The sequence below is a fragment of the Chiloscyllium plagiosum genome, unplaced genomic scaffold, assembly GCF_037043375.1.
Source record: "Chiloscyllium plagiosum isolate Xiang-an unplaced genomic scaffold, Cpla_swu_hap1 HiC_scaffold_2, whole genome shotgun sequence".
NCBI lineage: Eukaryota > Metazoa > Chordata > Chondrichthyes > Orectolobiformes > Hemiscylliidae > Chiloscyllium > Chiloscyllium plagiosum.
Genome location: NW_028270140.1, coordinates 13,311,623 through 13,329,049, shown reverse-complemented (window position 1 = coordinate 13,329,049; position 17,427 = coordinate 13,311,623). Strand labels below are relative to the sequence as shown.

General features: G+C 37.6%; 1 protein-coding gene across 1 annotated transcript in view; it reads right to left on the bottom strand.

Annotated features, from left to right (window-relative positions):
• Nucleotides 1–7,588: 7,588 nt before the first annotated feature.
• Nucleotides 7,589–17,427, bottom strand: part of melk (maternal embryonic leucine zipper kinase) — an 85,072-nt gene continuing 75,233 nt past the window's right edge. The window contains exons 16-17 of the mRNA XM_087993180.1: nucleotides 16,270–16,373; nucleotides 7,589–8,636 (exon numbers count right to left, since the gene is read on the bottom strand). Of these exons, the coding sequence (XP_087849306.1) occupies nucleotides 8,459–8,636; nucleotides 16,270–16,373 (282 nt within the window). The 3' untranslated portion in view covers nucleotides 7,589–8,458. The remainder of the gene's footprint in view (nucleotides 8,637–16,269; nucleotides 16,374–17,427) is intronic.

Genomic DNA, 17,427 nt, shown 5'->3' with positions numbered 1-17,427 from the left:
TTGCAAAGGATTGAAACAAGGAACAATGAAAAAAGGAATCAAAACAGTGAATTGTAAATTACATAGGTAAACAATACAAAAACTTGCTTTATTACCAACACACCGTTAATTATATCAGCAAAGCAGAGTAATCTGTTACTTTATCTCAACACAGTTTTAACAAAACAGTGAGAGTTCATCTGACATGTAATACCCAAAGCTAGGATATTTGGATCGCTGATACTTTAAATGTTATTGAAAAATCACAATCACTGTAGAGAACAATAACTTTTAAAAGAGAGATCATTTTCCAGCAATTAGAGGATTGCATCAAAGACAGGATTTCATGTTTTAAGACATTTTCTGTAAAGAAACCGAAAATACACGTGGATCAAACAGGCCACTAATTGACTAAACTAAAATAAGGTATGGCAGACAAACAAAGGTAACTGAAATACATCTATTATACAACAGGTATGCAGTATAATAGGAGCTGTCCCACAGTCACTCCTGGCTTGCCAGCAGGTACCCTTCTCCCTAGTGTACTGGTAGAAACATCTATTGTCCTTTGATGATCACCCCACAATAAGGCAAGATGATAGTCCAGTAGCATTATCACTGGACTGTTAATTGCAGAGACTCAAGTAGTGTTCTGAGGATCTGGGTTCAATTCCTAACATGGCAGATGGTGAATCTAATGACAATCATGAATCTACTGTTGGTTATCAGGAAAAACTCATTAGGTTCACTAATGTCCTTTAGGAAAGGAGCTGCCATCCTTACCTGACCTGGTCTGGCCTACATGCGATTCCAGACACACAGCAATATGGTGACTCTTAAGGGGCAATAAATGCTGGCTGAGACAGCGATGCCCTCATTCGGTGAATGAATACAAAAAGACTTTGTTTGAATTTTCTGGATGTGATTACACTTGAAAGCCACATTATGGCCATTGTCCAGTCCTCAAATATTCAAAAGCCCCAAATTGCTTTGATGCTTTTTTTAAAAACAGAAACTGATATCATCAGCACCCTGCTTAGTCAGTAGCCTATGACACATCCACTGTTCTCCCACAAAGTTTCTACATTGCCTTTTCCATCTCAAAGCATCAGTTATCCTTCTGCTGTGAGACACCAGGGGAAGGTGTTAAAAATGGAATCCAGTAATTCAATAGGTTTTTGGTTGGGTTTCTCTGTCCATAGAAACCAACTTACACAGTTATGTCTCTCTGAGCGGAAGTGTTTTTTCTGGAATACACTATTCCCTATTTTAAGAATGTTCTGTTTCACCTTCAACTAATGGAACATTATAAAACACAGCTGGCCTCTGAAGAAAAGTTCATATCACAGGTTCGTTCAGTTATTACCAAAAACTCATTTATGGACATAATCGTGGAGACAAAAATCTGCTCAATGGCACAGGGTTAAAGTATTTTAACATAATGCATTCGCTGCAGTGTTTGAGATACAATCAGAAAGTTAGAGTTTGTGGGGTAGAGCTTCCTAATTGCACGGTTTAAATTCTATGTCAGGTGTCAGTTAAACTTCATTCACTTGATCACCAATATAAAATCTCACATGTACTAGTGCAACTGGGCAGCATCATAGAATGCAACTTTCATTAAAAGATACTCCATAAAGCATTTAAGAAGGGTAAAATGGTGCACTTTTATTAATATGATCAAAAATTGATTTATCATTTTAATAACTGCGTCTAGTCCTTCATCTCTCAACAACCGAGTTTAAAATCATGAAAGTGGCGAGAAACAACTAAACCATTTAACAGTTTTTATTGGTATACACTCATCAGTTTCCCAGTAAATTCAATATTTTCTGATGTTAACAAATGTTTAAACAGAATTTACTAATGCTGACACACCCAAGTACATGAATGCAATGTGAAGAGGTTCCAGAACGAATGCTGCCAACAGAACTTCACAAAATAGTGAGATATATCTCTTGCTGGGAATGTTACACACCTCAGTGTTAGGAGCATTGCCTTACCATCAGATTAAGTAGTCACTGCAACAGGTCATGTGGAAATGGTAAAAATAGTTTACATTTGTGGTGTGAACTCTTAAAAGATCACGATCAGTAGCCATATATTTCTTGTCCATCACATCAGCCATTTTTATCATCATCGTTGACAAATTTAGCTTGGGAAAACTTTCTGAAACAGAGTCATGTGCATTACTGTTCCTTCCCTGCCTCTGGATCAAAAGTCTTGGAACTCCCTGCCTAACATTGCTGTGGGTATACTTATATCAAATGGACTGGACTGCAGCAGATGAAGAAGGCAGCTTAGAATCACCTTCTCAAATGACAATTAGGAATGGGATTGTAAATGCTGCCCCAACCATTGATTTGAGCTGTGCGTTCAATTTTTAAAAGTTGCAAGTATTTTCCAAAACAGTCTTTAAAAGAAAAAGAATAACAATGTTTTAGAACACGCAGAAATTAACCTCCTCTCACAGACTGAAAATAAATGAGTGAACTGGGGCCAGAATTTCTATTATCTAAAGATAAATAGATTAAAGATAAAAACCAAATATTAATAAAGAGGTAGCAGAGAGGTAGCTCTGAAGACTGGGAGAAATTCAAACATCAGCAAAGGAAGTCTAAAAACACAAAAAAAAGAGATAATATAAATCAAGAACATAAAAGCTGACAAGAGCATCTTTAAATCTATGAAAAGGAAGCAAGAGATCAAAGTGAACATGGGCCCCTTTGACAATTAACTTGGGGAGATAGTTATGGGAATTAAGAATTGGCAGAGGAATTAAACAGATATTTTACATCAGTCTTCTCAGTGGAAGATACTTCAAACCAATCATTCCATTAATACAAAAGAACATAGAGGAGGAATTAAGTACCATCACAAGAGAAATAGTATTAGATAAACTAATGGGGCGATAGGCAAATAAGTCTTCTGGTCTTTACATCCTCAGATCCTAAAAGAAGCAGCTACAAAGATACTAAATGCATCGGCTGTAACTTTCCAAAAATCTTTGGATTCTGGATAAGTATTGGAGGATTGGAAGACTACTAATGTGACACACCTGTTCAAAAAGGGAAGGAGGCAACAAGTGGGTAACTAGAGGCTGATTAGCCTAACATGTATTGTTGGCAAAACGTTGGAATCAATTATAAAGGAAGTAATGGCAGAACATTTGGAAAATCATAATCTAATCAAGCAGAGTCAGCATGGCTTCTTGAAAGGTAAATAATGTCTGACTAATTTTAGTTTTTGAGGAAGTCTCAACCAGAGTAGATAAAGAGGAACTAGTAGATGTATTGTATTTGGACTTCAAGAATGCATTTGACAAGTTAGCTCACAATATGTAAAATCATGAGAAGAGCCCATGGTGCTGTAGGTAGTATGTTAGCTAATGGGCAGGAAACAGTGAGTGGGGCTCATTTTCAGGTTGGCAACCTGTGACCAGTGGGGTTCCACAGGGATCAGTACTGGGACTGCAACTGTTTACAACATATGTTAATAACTTGGAGGGAAGTAAATGTATTGTAGCAAGACAGAAAGGCAGGTTGTGAGAGGGACACAGAGTTTAGATAGAGATATTGATGGGTTAAGCAAATGGACAAAAAAAGTGGGAAAATGCAAAATTGTTCATTTTAGAAGGGAGAACAGAAGTGTATTATTTAATTGGGAGAGTGCTACAACACAAAGGGACTTGGGAGTACTTGTACATGAAAGACAGAAAGCTAGCACACAGATGCAGCAGGTAATCAGAAAGGCTAATGGAAGTATTGACCCTTATTTCAAGGGAGTTGAAATATAGAATAAGGAAATCTCACTGCAACTGCCCAAGGTGCTGGAGAGAACACACCTGTAGTACTGAGAACAATTAAGAAAAGACATTCATTTCATTAGAGGCAGTTCAGAGAAAAATCACTGGGATGACCCCTGGTATAGAGGAATTGTTTTATGAGCAAAAACTAAATCATTTGAGACTCATTGAAATTCAAAAGAGCACGAGATGGAGATGGAGATGTCCAGGAAGGGGAGAAAAGTATCAGAGATGGTCCATGTAAACTTGAGGTCAGAATGGAAGGTGTTGGTGAAGTTGATGGACTGGAAAGAATTTACAAGGATATTGCCAGGACTTATCAATCGGAATTATAGGGAGAGGTTGGACAAGCTAGGACTTTGAAAGAAAAGAGCATTGGAGACTGGGGAGAGGGGGGTGGGTGGGATCTTATAGAAGTGTATAAGATCATGAGAGGCATGGATAGAGAAAATGCACTCTGCCGGTATCCCAGGATGAGGGAATCAAGGACTAGAAGGCATCAGTTTAAGGTAAAAGGGGAAAGAATAAAAGAGAACCTGAGAGGCAACTTCTTTTACACAGAGGGTGTATGGATCTGGAATGAGTTGCCAGCAGAAGTGGTTGAGGCAGGTACATTAACAACATTTAAAAGGCATTTGGACAAATATATGGATAGGAAAAGGTTTAGAAAGATATGGGCCAAGTGCAGAAAAATGGGGCTAACATGAATGGATATTTTGGTTGGCATGGACCAGTTTGAGCCAAAGGGCTGTGCTGTAAAACTATGAGAGGTGGTCTCAGTGAATATAGGATTCTTAAGATGATTGACAGGGTAAATGCCAACAGGATGCTTCCCCTCATGGAAGGGTCTCGTGCATAGTCTGCGAATAAAGGGCTGCCAATTTAAGACTGAGACAAGGAGGATTGAGATTGTCTAGAACTCCTTTCCACAGAGAGCTGTGAGAGCAGAGTTCTCATGTATATTTTAGGCTGTGATAGATTTTTGATCAGTGGGTTATCAAGGGCTATGGGGAAATTACAGGAAAACGGACATGAGGAATGTTCGATTAGCCATGATCTCATTGAATGATTAAGGAGACTCACTGGGCTGGATAGCCTACTTTTTTTTCTTAGAAACGATCTTAATGTTGGGGTCTGATTTACAGTCCGCAGAGTAAGAAAACAAGTACCTTTGCTTTGCAGTAACCCTCACCAAAACCTTAAACTGGGGGTTTTGTTAAATAATTAAGTGCACCTTAAATAACTTGCAATTATCTGTATTTTTAACCAAATCACAATTGAATATCAGGGTTATGATGTTCAAATTTGGGTATTGCACACCAGTACTGTACTTTGGAAAGGTCTAAAGGGCATGAAAAGAATGCATAAGCGTTTCAATGATGGAGGACTTAAATTATGGTTCAAGAGATGTTCTGCCTTTTCATTTCACTTTTGTCGTCATTACAGTGAATCTGAATAATTCTGAAATTGGAAAGTCCTATTTCTGACTGCTCTTAGTCCCAGTAATTAGATGGCCGAAATACCTGACCTCCAAAGATCAGAAGGAAGTTTGGAATATTTTAATGCTGAGATTTGGTCAGTGTTGAATGGCCGTCCTGAAACAATTAACTTTTAAAAAGAAAACTTGTAAATACTGGAAAGAGAAAATTTTCAAAGTGTCCAGATAATGCGAGTAAATGACTAGCTCTCAAACAGCTGAATGGAATCCTAGGTTCCAGTTGTCTCTAATTCTAAAAAGGCATCAATCAGCACAATATACTTAAAATTCATTAAAATATCAACTTTAGCTTTTAGATTTAAACACTTTGCAGTGCTCAACGTTTTTAAGAATGTCACTAAGTATATAACCAAATTAATAGTTCTGAGAGAGTTAATGTTGGAGACTGCACTTAACTCCATTTGAGTTGATAACATTATCAACTAGAGTGGAAGGCAGAACATTACAGGATTGGAAAGTACCGCCTATTACCCTAGGTATCCTCAGAGAGGTGCTTACAAAGATTACGTTACTAAATTTAATCTATATCTAGTTGGTATTACACACTGAACTACACCTTGTTTAAAGAAAGAGGCTCATCTCAGCCATGAGTAGCTTTCTCCCACCATACCATAGATCAGGTAGGTCTTCAGACCCAGCAAAGGGGGAATAATGGCAGCAAACTACCTGAACCACAAATTGTTAATTCTTGGCACCATTGCACACATCTGACAGTTTCACAATCAGAAGATTGGAATTGTTTCACAAAGACAAGGATAAATTAAGCATCTTGATTAAATGAAGCCTGTTTGCGTCAAAATTGTCATGGTGCCTTGTAGATACTCTCAATCAAGTGCATTAAAACAGACAAAGAAACAGTATGGAAAGTGAGAGTTGACCTCAGAAACAGTTTGTGCATTTGAGATACCAGTGAAAGAGAGAGTGAGAGTGTGAGCTGGTCATCATAAAACCTGTAGATTACCTTATCAGAAAAGGATAGACAGGTTAGGTCTGTATCATCTGGAGTTTAGAATAGGCAGAGGCAACTTAATTGAAACAAAACCCTGAGGCAAATTGATCAAGTGGATGTGGATTGGAGGTTTCGGCTTGTGGGAGAATCTAGAATTAGGGATATTATTTAAAAATAAAGGATTGCCAGTTTAAGATGAGAATGAATAAACAAATTCTTAGAAGGTTGAGAATGCCTTTGGAATTCCCTACATCAAAAGGCATTGGATGCAGAAACTTCAAATATTGTTAGGCAGAGGGAGTTAGATTTCGGATTACCGAGAGGATGTAAGGTTATTGGGGATATATATATATATACAGAAATGTAGAATCGAGATTAGAATCCGATCGGCCATGATCTTACTGAATGGAAGAGCAGGTTAAAGGGGCTGAATGGCCTACTCTCTTTCGTATGTTTGTGAAGAAAAAGGGTGCAAGCATGGAGTGAAAGCCTTGTAATGTAAATGTGTCCTTCATCAACTGAAGTGTAGACTTTTTACCTTTGTGGACGAAGTCATAGATTATGCAACACAGCATCGTGTCTATGAAAAAAATACTCAGTGCTACTGGATATTCATGCCGCTGCTGGGAACTGTCACACACTAAATGGCCTTGTGCTACATGTTAAATATATGTAAATTGGTGCGTTCATTCATCACTTCATTGATTGTCATAAAAATCAGATTTATCTTAAGTTTATAGTTGCATGATTAGCTGAAGTATGCTTGAGGACTGTAAATAGATCTCAATACTGTAAATTTAATCAGACACTTTGATATCCCCTTCCAATTGCCTCAAGGCCTTTATGATTTTTTTTTGGCTGGTATGCCTGTCAATTTATTGTGCATTGTTTTAATGAAACAAAGTAAAAATGCAATCAGGGACAGGGAACAACTGAACAGCAAAAAGGAAAATTAAGAAATATTCTACAGGTCAATGTGCTTTGTGCATCCTTATTGTGTGTCCCAGTTGTTACCGTGACAGGTTACTGATAAGCTGTAAATGCACACTGTTTCCAGAGGCAATTTCCTTGTGTCACATCAGTCCATTTTAGATCATTAGTTTGTAAATACAGAATTTCATTTAACATTCAGAAAGAGAGGCAAGTTATTTAAATCAACTTAATTTTATGCAACATACTGAGTGTATAGTTCAACTGTGGTAACCGCAGCTGTGACTCTTTTAACGATCTCAATAAATCCTCTTTAAATCACAGACAGGAAGAGAATTATGCAAATGATATATTAAGCAATCCTTGAATACAGGGCTCTGTGAATACTGGATTCTCCAAAAAAAATAGTCACATCTGAAAGTTAATTGTTAAATTTTTAATTAAGATTTAAAATGAAAATTGTACATTAAAACAAAAATTACAAGTTTATTCAGGAATAACACCATAGCTACTTCATATGGATACAATGAATGTACTATATACAAATTGTATAAACAAGCTACATGATGAAAAGTATACGAATAAAAATGGAGAACTGAATGTAAACATAACTATTAGAGCTCTCTTATACATTTATTCATGAGTTTTCTTTATTATGAAAAGCTAATTATAGCTCAATTTTCAGACAGTGAGGTTGTAGCGTAACATGGCCATGGCACTTTACAGTTTAAAAGAACACTATTCTGAAGTTTATGATGATCCCAAACAATTCCCCATATAAATACTCCCTTTTTATCCTTCATTATATTTTGGTGCATAAATGAGTTCTTAAAACTTACTCACTTGTGGCTAATTCCAGTCAGGAAGCTAACACTTTTATGTAATAATATTTCAGGTCTAGGGAGTAGGAATACAAACATCTCAGAACCTAGCCTAATCCTCCTTCATTCTCCATAGTTGGTACTTTTAAAGCAGTGTCTCAGTTGACAATCTCCAAAAGCAATTTTAAAGATTTAATTAGCAGTTGGCTCTTTAAGAGAGTCACTAAAAGAGATCCCCTTATGTATGTACACAAACCTTAAACGTCATACAACACATTTGCCTGTAGCCAATGCATTTTGAAACCGTTGTTTCCAATTAGATGAAATACATTTTTTGCAGGGTAGTAGTAAAACAGACTTTCTAAAATAGAGAATACCTTGGAGTAAAGCCATTATAAGAAAGCAGTCCTTTAATAACCATGAGATGTTAAAAGCTATATATTCACACAAGTTTAAATTTCCAATGTAAGCATTGATTAAACATTGGAACTGGATAAAATATCTTCAACCAAACGCTTGTAAACCCAGGCATCACCCTTTAGTCGCTGTCTTCTAATTCCAATTACCTCAGGTTTGCTAAGCTGACATATCTCCAGTTCAAACTGCATAGTGACCTTTCCAAAGTCTGATCTAGTCCGACATTTTAAGGTATAGCTGTTAGAAAACAAAAGATTATACACTGAATATGCAACATAAAAATACCATGTTTATTAATACCAAATCAAGGAAATTAGCTTTTGCACACAAAATAGATTACCCATGGTGTGAATATCAAATCTTCTCTCCAATGTAGCACACATACTCAGATTTTTTATGTTCTTAACATGTGAAATTTAATAAAGTCTAATGGAAGGTTGATTTTTAGAGATGGCAATCTTACCACATGGTTCAATTAAAAAGTATCATTGGCACACATGAACAAATGATATTACTACTTTAACTACTGTTTGAAAAAAGACAATTGGACAATCAATTAGTGCATTTGACTATCGGATTTAAACAAAAATTATATTTTACACATATGGATGACTCAGACTTGTTTAATCTAGGGGATGGTGGTTCTGTTTGATGCTCAAATGACAATTCTGGCATTAATTACACATATTTTGAAAATTGCTTGCTCTCAAAATTCACCAACACAAAGTTTCCACACACTATCTGCATATCACATACAAAATCTACCAGCAGCACACTGATCTGTGCTTTAAAATGTAATAATTTCAAAATTTCTTCTCACAGAATCAGGATTTTGTTGCACAGGCGGCCATTCCAGCCCATTGCGCCTGCACTGATTCTATTGGCCGATGCTGTCTTTCCTCCACCCCCCCATCCCTGCAAAACATTTCTGCCCAAATAATCATCCAATGACATCTTGCATGCCTCAATTCAACCTGTCTCCACATTTCCAGGCAGTACACCCTGACTACCTGCTACGAGAAAGAGCTTTTCCTTACAACACTTTTGCACATCACTTTGCTGCAAACTTTGAACAAAATAAGAGTCAAAAATTGCAGAGCTGGAAAAACACAGATCAGGCAGCATCTGGTGAAGGGCTTATGCCTGAAACGTTGACATTCCTCCTCCTCCTCCTGAGATGCTGCCTGACCTGCTGTGTTTTTCCAGCGCCACACTTTTTGACTCTCAATTCTAGCATTTAAAGCCCTAATTTTCTCCTGTGAACAAAATAAGTCTATTTTCTAATCATACCAAGGGTTATTCAGCATTTTCCTTGTAAACTAAAACAAAGATCACATTTAAAAAGCTTTTACATGTTGCATTTTTAGTGCCCAGAAGAACAAGTCTAAAATTAAAAACCTAAGGTATGGGATGAATGTAATTAGTAGAACTTCCAGTGGTGTTCAATTTACTCTGGGTGGGTGACCAATTCTGATGGCAATGTGCATTTCCAGTGAGACATATTTGAAACTCGTGCAAAGAAAATAGTAGAAACTAGATTTGGTTAGACGCAAACTGCAGTCCAAATTCAACTACGTTTAGAAATATTTCAGTGTTATTTGGTTGAATTGTGCTGAAAGAAAACCCTCTAAATAAATGGGAACTCCAGGCAAGTGGCTTTAATTTGATAACAGAGGGGAGAAAATACATTAAGCAAAATTAATTTAGGTTCATGTAGCGCAAAGTGACCGTCACCGGATGGTGGGAGGGGGGTTGCAGTGGGACATGGTGGTGGCGGCGGTGTGGGACATTATCCTCTTGTGGGAAAACGGATTGTGTTTCTGCAGCACAGTCACATTTTGAGAGTGGTGATATTTGTTTAAAACACTGGCACAAGTATACCAGACAAAACTGTTATTTGTGTATCCTTGACTTACCTAAAGACAATGTGACTAAACTGGCAAATTAATTTCAATGTAAGATTAGCTCTTGTGGGGCACAGGTAATGTTCCTAACTCCAAGCCAGGAGGCCTGGGTTCAAGTTCCATCTGCTCCAGAGGTCTATATGAATATCTCGGAACCGGTCGATTATAGAAAATACCAAAAACAACCAGCTATTGTGAATTTCAGAGAGGAATTAGAAGCCCACTTACTTCATGGATAATGGGGTAGAAGAGAAAAGGGGTTTAGGGTTAGAAATACACAAATCACGAGAAGTAATTATGCAGGTTAAGGTGGCCATTAAAAAGCAAACCAAATACAGAGGTAATTTCTTGAGAGAGAAAAAAAACAAAATTAGAAGCTATTTAAACTTGTATAGAAACATTTTAGGCCACCATTGGTGTATTGTGGACAGCTCTGGTTTCTTTATTTCAGAAAAGAAACCACTGGAAAAGGTGCAAAATAGATTCATGAGTGAGATTCCACGTCCACAAGGAACTGTTTATAGAGGAAATGCTCACCAAGTGCGGGGTTGTTTTCCCTAGAATAGAGAACAGAGCGCGTGGGGAGGCATGCTTGACAAAGGATTATGAAACAATAGATGTAGATGATGTTTCCGTTTGAGGGGAAGATCTAAATTGGAAATCAAAATATAATCATAGGTAAATACAAGGAGGAATTCAGAGGAAATCTACTTACTCAAAAGATTAGTAAGAATATGGACTGTGTTACTGCAAATAGTAGTTGAAGTAAATAGCATAGATGCATTTAAGGGAAAACCAGATAAGCATTGAAGAGATTTTTAAAAAATGGCTATACTGTTAAGGTTATAAAGTGACTGGACGAGGCTTTTGTGGAAGCAGCACTGGCACAGACCAGTTGATCCAACCAGCCAGGTTGTGTTGTAGGCTCTATGCAATTATGCTGACAGACATTCTGAAGAGTTTCTTAAAGCAAGGTCAACCATACATAATGTGCACAGAGCCAATGCTTCCAGAAAACCACTGTCAAGTGAGGAAAAGGCAATGCAATTTGCATGAGATCCATTCACCCAGCCGATCATACTAATGATCTACCAGACCGTTTCAGCTCAGTACGCTGTCAATAACATTTGGAACATCAAGAGATTGCCTTAAAATGTCCATAGATAGAAATCAGTGGAAGCAACAGACATATGCAGCAGGTATTTTGTAGAAGTACTTTGCAAATCAAACCAGTTTAATTTTGGGACAGCAAGCTATTAATACAACAGCACCATCTAGAGGAAAGAAAACAAACTGAATGATGGAAACCAGAAAATTAGGGCCAAATTTTCAGAGAGGCAGTGAGTTAGATGGCCACTTTGCTTCTACGTTTTTTTTTAAAACCTGAAGACTCAGCTCAGCATTTCTGACCAGGACTTCCTTCAATGCCCTTCTTCATATGGCTAAAAACAAGCTATATCCCATGCTCCCTTTTTGTGGAACAAAAACAGAAATTGCTGGAGAAACTCAGCAGGTGTGCCAACATCTGTGGAGAGAAAGTAGAGTTAACTGTTGAGTCCAGTGACCCTTCTTCAGAACATTCCCTGTATATGGCACTAGTTTGCCAAGTCTTCATTCATTGACATGCGGAAAAGCTTTGTGAAGTTTAAGTAATTTTTAAGAGTAATGGCGAATGATGAGAAAGATAATTGGATAGGGCAGGGTGGAGCACCAGATTTGGGTGTGCGTTGTGGGGGGAGGGGAGGGAAACAATAGAGAAAGTCAGAGGGGTCAGTGGTGGTGGTTGGGCATTGGGGCCAGGTGAAGAGTGGGGGAGTAGAAGAGATACACAGTCAGTAGTTATTCAGGAGTTAGATATAATTTTGATCTAACATTTCCTGGGTAATTATCCAGGTAATGAAGTAGGATCTCTCTAATCCAGAGTTGGAAACATTCACAATGGAGTCCAGGGAGCTAGAGAAATGTCCACTGGATGTTCAAAATTCATTACAATTCCTGCAGAATCAAAATGTCAGGTTTGAGAGGGGCTCTTCAGAATATTTAAATGAGCCAACAATACAATTACATTGTATGTTGAAAGTGTGCAAGACAAAAAAATTCTCCAAATACTGTTTTCTCAACATTAACAAATTAACCTAGAATGACACAGTCTTACAGTCATCTCAACTCTTTCCAGAATGGATCATTCTAAGCAGTTCCACCCTATTGGAGTCTGTGGCATAAACTCTTCTGTTTATGGTAAAGTAACGTCCACATTTTAAATTGTGGAAAGTTGGCCCTTGGGTACATAGCAAAAGTATGTTTTCTACAGTGATGCTACCAAATGTTAACATTATCTAAAGAGCATCCTTGTTATTGAAGAAAATAACTATTCAAAAGTCTTAGCTTTCTCAGTGAAGAGAATGATTAAAAAATTGAGCTATTGTCTGCATGTATATCTAAAAATGAGGCCATGCCTTCCTTAATCCATTCGTGATGGTCCCATTTATCCATCACTTCTCAATGAAACACAACTTGCACATTTTGAAATAGGAATGAAAAAGTTCCACAATCAGTTTGTTTCTCATTTTAACCCGGCATGCTAAAACTAAACTTGAAACAACCAAACAACAGAATTTTAGGACTGCATAGTAGGTAAGTTGTATATTATGTACAGTTTGGTTTACTGGGTTGGTGCCAGCTCTAAGCTGTAAGAATAACCTCAGAATGGGTATTTATACTTTACAAGCATAGATTCAGAATGATTTGATTTAAGTTTCTGGAAGTGTGAAGGGATTTCATCTATGTGGATCAATTACTTCAACTGCAGAAATAGAAAGGAACCGGAGCCATGCTTACAGGAGAAGTCCAGCTAGGCTGGAGATTCTGCAGTTCCTCTTCTCTCAGAACAGTGGCCAGTGAATCAGGTAACTCAATGAATTTGCTGTGTGCCTTTGAGCGCACACTGGAACAGTTCTGGCTGGGGCAGAAACCATTTGTCAAATAAGTACTCTTTACCCAATAAATCAGGATTAATGTGATCTCCTGGACGAACCTCAAACAATTAAAAAGCACAAGAGGAGGATTTGAGGTGGCTTTCCTAATTGTCCTGTGATTTTTTTCCCATTGTTCTAGCAGGGATTACATGGATTCATATTGGGGTGAGGAATGAATGCATTATGATGCATCTGTCATCACAGCCACGTGGAACAAGCTGGCTGACTAGTTGGTCTCTTCTTGAGCATTTTCATATGTTCAACTTGGAAGAAAACCAATTAGTTCTTAGTGGAGGTCCTGCTTCTCTGACTAGAGATTTACCTGGCCTTGAAAAGAAATATAGGTCACCCTTTTATTTATTGTAACAAAAATAATCCCAAATACTTCAAAATCAGCATGGTGTCTAAATCATGGTTTGAGTACCTAGAAGACTGAATTTGTCTAGGGAGTTAAAAACATATAAAAGGAGTAAAACTAGAAATGTTACTCACTGAATCCAGTTAAAATGCATTGTTTTTGGAAAGCCTCAGACTCATGTATTCAGGTATAATGCCAATTATAGACCATCCTTTCCAACCTCACTTCCTTTTAAGGATACAAATTTATACATGGAAGCAAACTTTTACAACTGAAATTTCAAGTTGCCAGTTGCCTCTCTTTTGCTGCATTCCCATATTTTAGGAGTTAGCTAATCTATATATCACATGACCATGTTTTTCTACAGTAAAACTCTTATTTTTCTCCATCCCAGTTGGTCCAAATGATACAGATGCTATTTTGACCTCAACTTGTAATCCCAGCTGATGGTAACACTGGACAAGTCAGATTCCAGAGTTAAACCTGGCTTGATAGACCATGAAAGTTTTATTTTTGCAATTTGGTTACCATGACCATTCATGGAATATATTAACACAAGGTTGTCAATGTATTTTTAAATGAAAGAATGTAATTTTGTTACACAAAAGAAACAAAGATAGATCAGATTGACTTAACACTCTACATGCCACTGTCACCCCCAAATAATATCTTTCACATTCTCTCAACACTAATGAAGCATCACTCCCAGCCTCACTTTAAAAACAAATCTCAATGAACCGAAAAGGTCACAAATATTTCCTTTCGCTGATTTTTGGCACATTCACCAGATGTAATTTTCTGTTACTGTTGCTCCCCTAGACATGCTGACAGGCTAACCCACTGACACTCCTGACTTCTTGATGAAAGACTTAAACTTGAAGATACAAACTAAAAACTACCCTTCTGCTCAAAGGGTATTTCTTCTGAATTTGACCTGTGCACCGCCCTAGCCATCTAACTTTTCTGTAGGTCACAAAATCTCTGCTTAGTAAACATTGCAGCAATCATCTCCCCAGACACCTTGCCAATCATTTAACACAGGTCATATACTTTCTTTGAAAGGCTGTCTTTAGCTTACTGTTCTAAATGTCTCCGATCTTTTTTTTAAAAAGGAAAATCAGAACTTCACAGCACAAAAACATCAATTATCTATTTAACTGTACTTTAGAACCAGAGTTCCCAAAAGTAATAGCACATTATAAACTGCCATCACAAACTTTATGTCTCCGTGAGTTAAATGCAGGGGGTGTGGGGGGAAACAGAGTGAGAGAATGAGACAGAAGGAAAACAGGAGCCAACCTGGTGAACCTACAACAGGATTACATACACACCAAGTTGTATAAAGAGCATGTATATGCTGAGCTAAATTATTGCATAACCTACAGATCAGATCAAAGCTCTGCCACACTCAATTATGGTTGAGCTATAATCATGAGAGTGAAATGAAAGCTCAAAGGATTTGCAATCACCTTTAGAAGTATCAAGCAGATGATTCACCTCTAGGTCCCACTGAGATCTCTACAAAATACCTACGTGCTTACACAGACTGCGTCATCTGTGCCCCAACACCCAAGGCCAGAATAAGCCTTTTGGTATTTTATTCCTAGGGCCTTGGAGAATGTGACTTTGTTACCACAGCAAAGAAGAAAAACACAAGATCTGCAGCCAATTTGATTCACTCTGTACGATATCAGTAAAGAGTCTGACAATATTCTGAATATAATGTTGAAAACTTTACACTCCAAACCAAGTTGTACCTTAAGCAGTTGTATTGTCAGATAATAGTGGGTTTCACCATTAAGAAATACCACAATCCTGTGATCTCACTCCATGCACACTGCCTGCACCAACTGCTTTATGGTATGAGGTAGCCATTAACAGTACCCATTAGCATCTATTCATTCTCCCAAGCTGACCTTTACCCATTCGCTCGTCCGTCCGTGCTCCATCTCCTCTTATCGTTTACTCTCTTTCCCACCCGCCACCACCCCTCGTCTACCATACTACTTCTTCCTATCTACACAATCAGCTCTGAAGGAGGGTTACTGGATCCAAAACATTAACTCTGCTTTCTCTCCACAGATACTGCAGTGTTGCTGAGCTTTTCCAACAATTTCTGATTTTGTTTCTGATTTTCATCATCTGCAGTTCTTTGGTTCTTTTTGATTTAAGGTAATATTAGGGTCAATAGAGCTTTTAGCAAAGCTCAGGTGACCCTTAATTATTTACTTACATTAGTGGCTGGGTGCGAAGGTGATGGACAATCCATCTGACATTTTATGTGCATCTCTGCTGAAAACACCCAGGACGTATGTGCTTGCCAGTCCCATTTTTCTAGCTAATGAGATCATGCAGCAACAAACAACCAGTTGCTAAAAAAAGTGTACTTATACACCTGCCAACTTCTTTCATCTGTGACACTTGATAATTTCCAGTTACCTCACCTGCCAATTCCTCTCCAATGTTACTATTAGGCAATTTAAACTAGCTCCTGCTGAGAGTTTCCAAACCTATCATCCACCTACTCCCATCTCATTCTCTCCCATTCCATATCTTTCAACTGAGTAATGCACTTTGTCTCAATATCATATACCACTACTGGAAGCTGACTAATATTATATAAAACAACCTACCCTTTTTGCACGAAATCAACACGTTTTGTGGGCAGAATCAGGATTATTTCATTCAAAACTTCATCTGCATTCAGCATGGTTGTTGTAGTTACATTATATTGCGCCTGTGAAAAGGTGAACACAAATTTTACCACTCAATACAGCTAATTTGATGCAGTTGCTACATTGTTCATTCGCAATTGATTATTATAGCACTTATGAACTCGTACAATGGTAATAACAATTTCCCATGCTTCAATCAAGAAAATTATGAGCCAGTTCTTCTTAGGTTAAAATATACAGTTTAGAATTGTACATTCAAGTATACATTAGCACAGTGCTTTGCATAGTGGAATAAAAAGTAAATATTTAAGATTCAGATGATCGCTCAGTGACCCAGATCATTGCAATTGAAAAAGTTCAGTCTGGGTTTATTAGGTCTAGGTAAAAATAACAATTTGCCATGATAGTGATATAACTTATTGCATACCAGAAATGAAATTGAAAAACTGACCAGTTTTCAACGAGAGTATGGAAGCAGCTTGTCAGTCAGCATTTTACAAAGAGAGTAGTCAGATAAAACTGTAGCTTTCGCTGTTATTGTCTGGGATACTTACAGTCTTACAAGGATTGATTTAATACTAGGCACAAGTAACAATAGCAAGGGATGCTGGAGTAAGCATGTCACTGAGGATACATTCCTGTTTGTTATAAAAAGACATTTCATTTACTCTAATAACTGATTTAAAACAAAGCTAATCTGCTGAAGCCAACATGAATAATGATTCTACCTGCTCACATCACCATTCTGAAGGCAATTCAATTCTAGTTTGGATTAACCTTTGAGATCAAAAGAGAAGAGATTTTTCAAAAGCTACAGGATTTCAATTCTTGTTACAATTCCCATGGAAATGGTTAATTTTTATTAAAAACAACCTACATTTCTAACAGCCAACTTAAAGGAACTGCATGACACGTTTGAGTTAAGATTAGATTAGATTAGATTACTTAGTGTGGAAACAGGCCCTTCGGCCCAACAAGTCCACACTGACCCTCTGAAGAGCAACCCACCCAGACCCATTCCCCTACATTTACCCCTTCACCTAACACTATGGGCAATTTAGCATGGCCAATTCACCTAACTTGCACATCTTTGGACTGTGGGAGGAAACCGGAGCA